Genomic DNA, 7,252 nt, shown 5'->3' with positions numbered 1-7,252 from the left:
AAACCGGGTTTCAATACCAGTAGTGAACAGAGCACAGATAGCCCATTGTGTGGCTTTGTGCTTAATTCTAAATGTTAATAATTCTATATTTTGGAACTTACATGTAGTTCTAGATATCAACCGTATTTGTGTATAAAGAAATTTAAGACCGATGCTTATTATTTATTACATGCTACTATTGGTATTGTTTTGAACCTAAAGGGTATTCTCAGAAAATAACAGTGTGTGATGAATTGTAGGTTTACAGACTTAGAAAAATCAGGGTTACATTCCCCACTGTGGACAGAGCACAGAGAGCCTCTTATGTTTTTTTTTGCTCTGAAACAAACACACAGAACTAACTGACTGTTTAAATATATTTGTAATAATCGTGCTTTCACACCAATCTTTAGTAACTTTAAGAATTTTATACAATTAACTTAGATTGCCACATACTACCTGCATGAAATAATTTAATATTTTTTGGGATGAAAAAAAAAAGGCTTTTATTTCATCATACGTTTAGTATTTAGTAACTAAAGTTTATGTTCCCCGCTGGGACAGCGGCGAGTCTTCGGATTTACAACGCTAAAATCAGGAGTTCGATTCTTCTCGGTGGACACAGCAGATAGCCTGATGTGGCTTTGCTTAAAGAACACAAACATCTATACTAAAGTATATAGTATGTGCAATTAGTATTTAAAGAGTTTTGGAAATAACACAATACCATATTTAAACACCTTTGTTATTCATGTTTGTTGATATAAACAAACAAAAAGGATATATGTATGCCCAATCTTATCAGATATAACCCGATTTGCTGTGTACCAAAGTGCAACTTATAAATGCATATATTCTGCCTTTCTCGGTAAAGTTGAAGTTGTAATAGTTCAATCATATAAAGAAACATTCCGTGGCGCTTACCGGCAGCAAAACATTGGTTGAAATTTAATGATATGTAGAGGGAACTTATTCAGTAGTTGACAGATACATTTCAAATATAAGCTCTGAATAAAAAAAAAAAACGTGAAATGTCTAGATTATAGTTGAGATTGCTTAATATTAGTTATAGCTTCCGATTATAGTAACTTATGTACCTAGAGAGAAAATTGAATTGAACGTGGGCACCAGAGAACCAAATGCTTGTTTGTAATGTGTTCAGTGTAGTGAAACTAATTCCAACTTAAGCAATCGCACGTGAATTTCTAGTATTTTCTGATATCCATCTTCACATACAGATTGTTATTCTATATTTAGTTAAATGTAGAAAGACATATTTCGTTTTATATTTCTAAATGCCCATTAAAATAATACGATTACTGGGTAGATCTGTAAACAAACTAATGCTTTAAGGTAATACAGATTTTTAGTAGGCTTAAGATGAGACTACAAATAATTAATATTTTACTGTTTACCTGTGGAATAGTTTAGGGTTAAGGAAAACATTCTGTACCAAGAAAGATGATAAATTAATTTTATTTTACACAAGCAGAAATCAATGCAATGAGCTCTTCAGGGTTATTCATTGGGTTAAATCACAACCAAATAACTTACAAGTAAGCATTTTGTCGGTTAAAATGAAGCAATCACGTTATTTATAGGCCTTTTAAACGCACACTAGAAAGGTATTCGTAGAATAGGTTTCAAGAAATAGAATATAGTCCAAATAATAATGTTTGATGACCTTTTTGTAATTGTGCTTTTGAATGGAATGTTTTCAGATAAAAGGTTCAGAAAACACATCTGGTTTGGCGTCTTCGATTCTTCTGTTGAAGTTTCTGATTCAAAGGGAACAAGTGCTTCAAGGTAAACTATTCATCGGTGCACAGAAGAAGGGAAAACACTATAAAAAATGTACATGCCGTTATCATAATGTTTCGATATACATTTTGAGAAACAATATTTATAATCAACTTGAGTTACTCGGTATAAATTAATTATTGTACTAAATGAATGATAGGATACCCCATGAAACAAAATATAAATTGTTTTAAGTCTTTAAGATTACCTAATCATGACTTATTGCTGTACATCTTAGCTACACTTTTCATTGAAATTTACAGTTAAGTACAGTCGACCCCGAACACCGACATCCATTTTAACAAGTGTTTTATATTTCGCCAAGGGTATACTTTCAAACAGTTATTTTCCGACAGTTTAATTTTCAACACCGATAGTAGATTTGCAGAATCAGGAAGTGCATTTTTATGTAACTCGACTCGATACACCGATGACGATATGCCGCAAGGCGAGAAATGTCTTACGTTATGCGTAAATTTTGTTTTTTTTTCTAAATTTCTGCTATAAAAGTAGGGCAGTTTTTATCGCAAACTTAGTTTCAATTCTAAACGTCACTAAGTTCAAGTATGCACAGAATTCCTGTTCCATCACAAGCATATAGAAACCCATCATTAGGTCATAAAAGGGGCGCGGGTTCGAATCCCCATAACACTAAACATGCTCGCCCTTTTAGCCGTGGGGACGTTATAATGTGATGTTCAATCCCACTATTCATTGGTAAAAGAGTGGCCCAAGAGTTGGCGGTGGGTGGTGATGACTAGCTGCCTTCTCTTTAGTCTTGCACTGCTAAATTAGGGACGGCTAGCGCAGATAGCCGTCGAGAAGCTTTGCGCAAAATTTAAAAACAAACAGTTCATAAACATGATCAGCCATGCACAACCTAGGAATGGTAAGATTACTGATTCCTTCATGGCCAATTATCGTTTGTGACTAATACTCCATCCCTTGTGCGACATCGAGGACGGCAAAGTATGACCTACAAGTTTGGACGTGGCTATCCTGATGATGCGTAAAACTTGGGATTTGTTCATCTCACTTTGTATCAGTTGTGCGTGTGTGTGATGAGCATGTGGAAGATCTCTAACACATGCGACTTGACGAAGAGAATCTCCACCTCAATGAGTTGCTTGACTTCATGAAAGCTCATAAGAGAGAAAGGAATCCCAGATAACATCCACCTGGTAACTATTGTTGACTAATGGGTAGAGACTGAATGGTGGTAACATTTTGGACGAAGTCGGTGTGAACAGGGTGAAGAGCACCCCTACCCATCAATCCACTTCTTCTGCTGCAACTGATTTGAGAGACTTTGAGAGGGTGTAAGCTGGACATCATACCTCTCTGAAAGATTCAAGTTAGGGCCTTATAACCTACGATAAAAGCCAATTTCAAGGTATAGGAAAGTTAATAGACTTACTGAGGGAATATCTAACGAATGTGAGATTGTGAATATGTTTTCAGTTTGTTGTAGGGCTGCTTTATATTTTGTTTGTTTGTTTTTGGAATTTCGCACAAAGCTACTCGAGGGCTATCTGTGCTAGCCGTCCCTAATTTAGTAGTGTAAGACTAGAGGGAAGGCAGCTAGTCATCACCACCCACCGCCAACTCTTGGGCTACACTTTTACCAATGAATAGTGGGATTGAACATCACATTATAACGTCCCCACGGCTGAAAGGGCGAGCATGTTTAGTGTTATGGGGATTCGAACCCGCGCCCCTCGGATTACGAGTCGCACGCCTTACGCGCTTGGCCATGCCAGGCCTTGCTTTACATATATTAACCGTGGTGATATAGCATGCCCTAACTATTCAGACAAATGCTTTAGTTCGACGTTGTCTGTGCGACCGAGAAAGTAGGGTTAGCGAAGATCAACTGAATTCCACACGTATGTTGTTTTCAAAGATCGAAGTGTTTTAACAGTGGTCTGAATTCAATAAAATAGTTCATAAACATATAAAAATGGCTTTAGGCTTACATTACATATTTGTAATAGTGAATCCTTAAGACATTTTATATAGGAATATGTTGGTTTACTTTGTTTTTAATTTAGCAATGTAAAACTAGAGAGAAGGCAGCTAGTCATCACCACCCACCACCAACTCTTGAGATACTCTTTTACCAACGAATAGTAGGTCTGATCGTCACTTTATGACGCCACCACGGCTGAAAGAACAAGCATGTTTGGTGAAACTGAGATTTGAACCCGCGGCCCTCAGACTATGAGTCGAGCGCTCATAAGATTCGTTAAAAACAATATATATTTATATTTACTACCTAGAAATATTAAACCAGTTCGTTGACTCTGATAAAAAAATTACAACTTTCTCACCTGAGGCCACGTGGCACCACGCATGGCGATGTTTCTAACATAACGAATGGCATTGGACAGGGTGAAGAATACCTTCAGCAATACATTTTCTCATACATTCTGGGCCTCGCTTGCGAAAGTCCGTATCCACATTCCAAGGTTGAGCAAAGCTAGGAAAGCTTTGACCATTACTGTTGGGTTTATAAGGGGCGTAGTAATGTTCCAGGGGAAGGACAGGTTCCTGATGAGTGATTTCCCAAACGTACTGCGTTTTGGTTGGAACCAAAGGAAACAAGTGATGGAGAAACTCGTTCATTGATTTCATCACTAGGTGAGTATCATCCTCTCTTAGTGGATTTGCAACTGAAACAGCATTTCAAATATAATCACATATTTCGTGAACATGGAAGTGTGACATCCATTGATTTTGAACTCTAAAGATATCCACAGTACAAGTCGTAAAACACTGTCAATTCCAAGTTACTTGTAAATATTAATTTGATATTGGACATTATTATTATGCCTCTCGATTCCATGAAGGAACATAGGGCCGCAATCGCTTGCGGATTCATTAACAGGCTGGTTTTTTAAGTGAGTAGATTGTTAGCCTACTGCACAACCCCCAACCAGGAGGAGAAACCTGAGCCGTCCCTAATTTATCAGTGTAAGACTAGAGGGAAGGCAGCTAGTCATCACCACCCACCGCCAACTCTTGGGCTACTCTTTTACCTAAGAATAGTGGGATTGACCGTCACATTAAAACGCCCCCACGGCTGAAAGGGCGAACATGTTTGATGCGACGAGGATTCAAACCCTCAATTCTCGAATTATGAGTTATGTATTGTTTAATTCTTTAGCTATTATTGGAATTAACATGATAATGATGTCCATTTCTTAATTAGCATGATAATGATGTCCATTTCTTAATTAACATGACAATGATGTCCGTTCCTTAATTAACATGATATTGATGTCCGTTCCTTAATTCACATGAAAATAATGTCCGTTCCTTAATTAACATGATAATGATGACCGTTCCTTAATTAATATGATAATGATGTCCGTTCCTTAATTAACATGATAATTATATCCGTTTCTTAATTAACATGATAATGATGTATATTCCTTAATTAACATGATAATGATATCCGTTCCTTAATTAACATAATAACGATGTACATTCCTTAATTAACATGATAACGATGTCCATTTTTAATTAACATGATATTGATGTCCGTTCCTTAATTAACATGATAATGATATCCGTTTCTTAATTAACAGGATAGTGATGTATATTCCTTAATTAACATGATATTGATGTCCGTTCCTTAATTAACCTGATATTGATGTCCGTTCCTTAAATTAACATGATAACGATGTCCGTTCCTTAAATTAACATGATAACGATGTCCATTTCTTAATTAACATGATATTGATGTCCGTTCCTTAATTAACATGATAACGATGTCCATTCGTCAATTAACATGATAACGATGTCCGTTTCTTAATTAACATGATAATGATGTATATTCCTTAATTAACATTATAATGATGTATGTTCCTTAATTAACATGATAATGATGTCCGTTCCTTACTTAAAACAAAATGTAGTAATTTTTTTCTGTTTACATTACTACAATAATTTCACGCTATTATCACAAAAAATCACTTTTCTTTCCGAACCAAAAAATTAAATTGTAACCAAAATCGATTTCCCTTTTTGCATATGTCTAACATTTCAGCTTTTGTTAGTTACTACAAGCCCTGGCATGGCCAGGTGGCTAAGGCACTTCACTCGTAATTTAAGGGGGGCGGGTTCGAATTCTTGTCACACGAAACATGTTCGCGCTTTCAGTCGTGGGGGCGTTATAATGTAACGGTGAATCCCACTATTCGCTGGTAAAAACGTCGCCCAAGTGGTAGCGGTGATTCTTGATAATTAGCTGCCTTCCCTCTAGTTTTACACTGCTAAATTAGGGACGGCTAGCACAGATAGCCCGAGAGTAGCTTTGCTAAAAATTTAAAACAAACCAGATTTTTAAATTACCAAACCCTTTTTTATTGTTATTTTTAAGCATGTAGCAAAAAAAAAAGAAAGAAAGAAATATTGGTTGTGCACTGTCTATCCGGGAATCGAGTACGGAATTTTAATATTTACAATATTTCAACCTTATCTCTGAGCCACTGGGGACTCTTCTTTAATCTACGTCTAGATTATGATGAACGTTGTCACCTACATTATACCTAAGTGCCATCCGCTGTAAGGTTAGCTTTATCAGTCACATATTTCTAACACTGGCCTCTTTTTCTTTTTGTAAAGTTTTTCATTTTAAGTTGTGACTTTTATAACTACATTTTCACGACCTTAACTTTAGACTCCGTAATTGCTCTGAAAATTGTTTATTTTTGAATCATGACGGTTCTTCTACTGTTTAGAAGGACCACAACTGGATACGGTCTCTTCTTATCCGAATCGTGTAACCTTTTCCACGAGCTACTTAAAGAGAACCCCCTGACAAACAGACAGCAGGTTGGAAACCGCTGTTCTATATTACACATTCATGATTTTATATTGCGGATGTTCGGTTTGTTTTATTTTTGTTCTAAATAAATAATTTTTTGAAAGTAAGGTGTTATATACCTGGAGCTATATGTTTACTTATATCAAAAGTGGGCTATGAAAGATAAAAACGGATACATATATACTACTTCCACGTGCGATGTTCTGTCATCTATCTCTCAGTCACCACTGTGAATATCAAATAGAGAAACCCAGTAAAACTATTTTGTTTTGTTTTTCGCACAAAGTTACTCGAGGGCTATCTGTGCTAGCCGTCCCTAATTTAGCAGTGTAAGACTAGAGGGAAGGCAGCTAGTCATCACTACCCACCGTTAACTCTTGGGCTACTCTTTTAACAACAAATAGTGGGATAGACCGTAACATAATAACGCCCCCCACGACTGAAAGGGGGCGCACATGTTTGGCGCGACCGGGATGCGAACCCGCGACCCTCAGATTACGAGTCGCACGCCTTAACACGCTTGGCCATGCCGGGCCCACTAGTCAAACTAATAAACGTGACATTTGATCGACCACTTTTGAAAAACTCTCAATAATATCCTGTTTATTTAGGCTTAGGGAAGGTTGTACTTGTCCATCACAG

General features: G+C 36.7%; 1 protein-coding gene and 1 long non-coding RNA gene across 2 annotated transcripts in view; one reads left to right on the top strand and one right to left on the bottom strand.

Moving 5' to 3' along the window:
• The first annotated feature begins 1,659 nt into the window (after positions 1-1,659).
• LOC143248408 (uncharacterized) overlaps positions 1,660-7,252 on the top strand; it is an 8,171-nt gene continuing 2,578 nt past the window's right edge. Inside the window, exons 1-2 of the long non-coding RNA XR_013026971.1 lie at positions 1,660-1,785; positions 3,831-4,419. This is a non-coding gene — a long non-coding RNA (uncharacterized LOC143248408). The remainder of the gene's footprint in view (positions 1,786-3,830; positions 4,420-7,252) is intronic.
• Positions 4,144-7,252, bottom strand: part of LOC143248407 (uncharacterized) — a 26,716-nt gene continuing 23,607 nt past the window's right edge. The window contains exon 2 of the mRNA XM_076496762.1: positions 4,144-4,451. Coding sequence (XP_076352877.1) covers positions 4,144-4,451 — 308 coding nt within the window. The remainder of the gene's footprint in view (positions 4,452-7,252) is intronic.

Source organism: Tachypleus tridentatus, chromosome 4 (genome assembly GCF_004210375.1).
Source record: "Tachypleus tridentatus isolate NWPU-2018 chromosome 4, ASM421037v1, whole genome shotgun sequence".
NCBI classification, from domain to species: domain Eukaryota; kingdom Metazoa; phylum Arthropoda; class Merostomata; order Xiphosura; family Limulidae; genus Tachypleus; species Tachypleus tridentatus.
The sequence above is the reverse complement of the archived record's forward strand: the minus strand, read 5'-3'. Positions and strand labels throughout refer to the sequence as shown.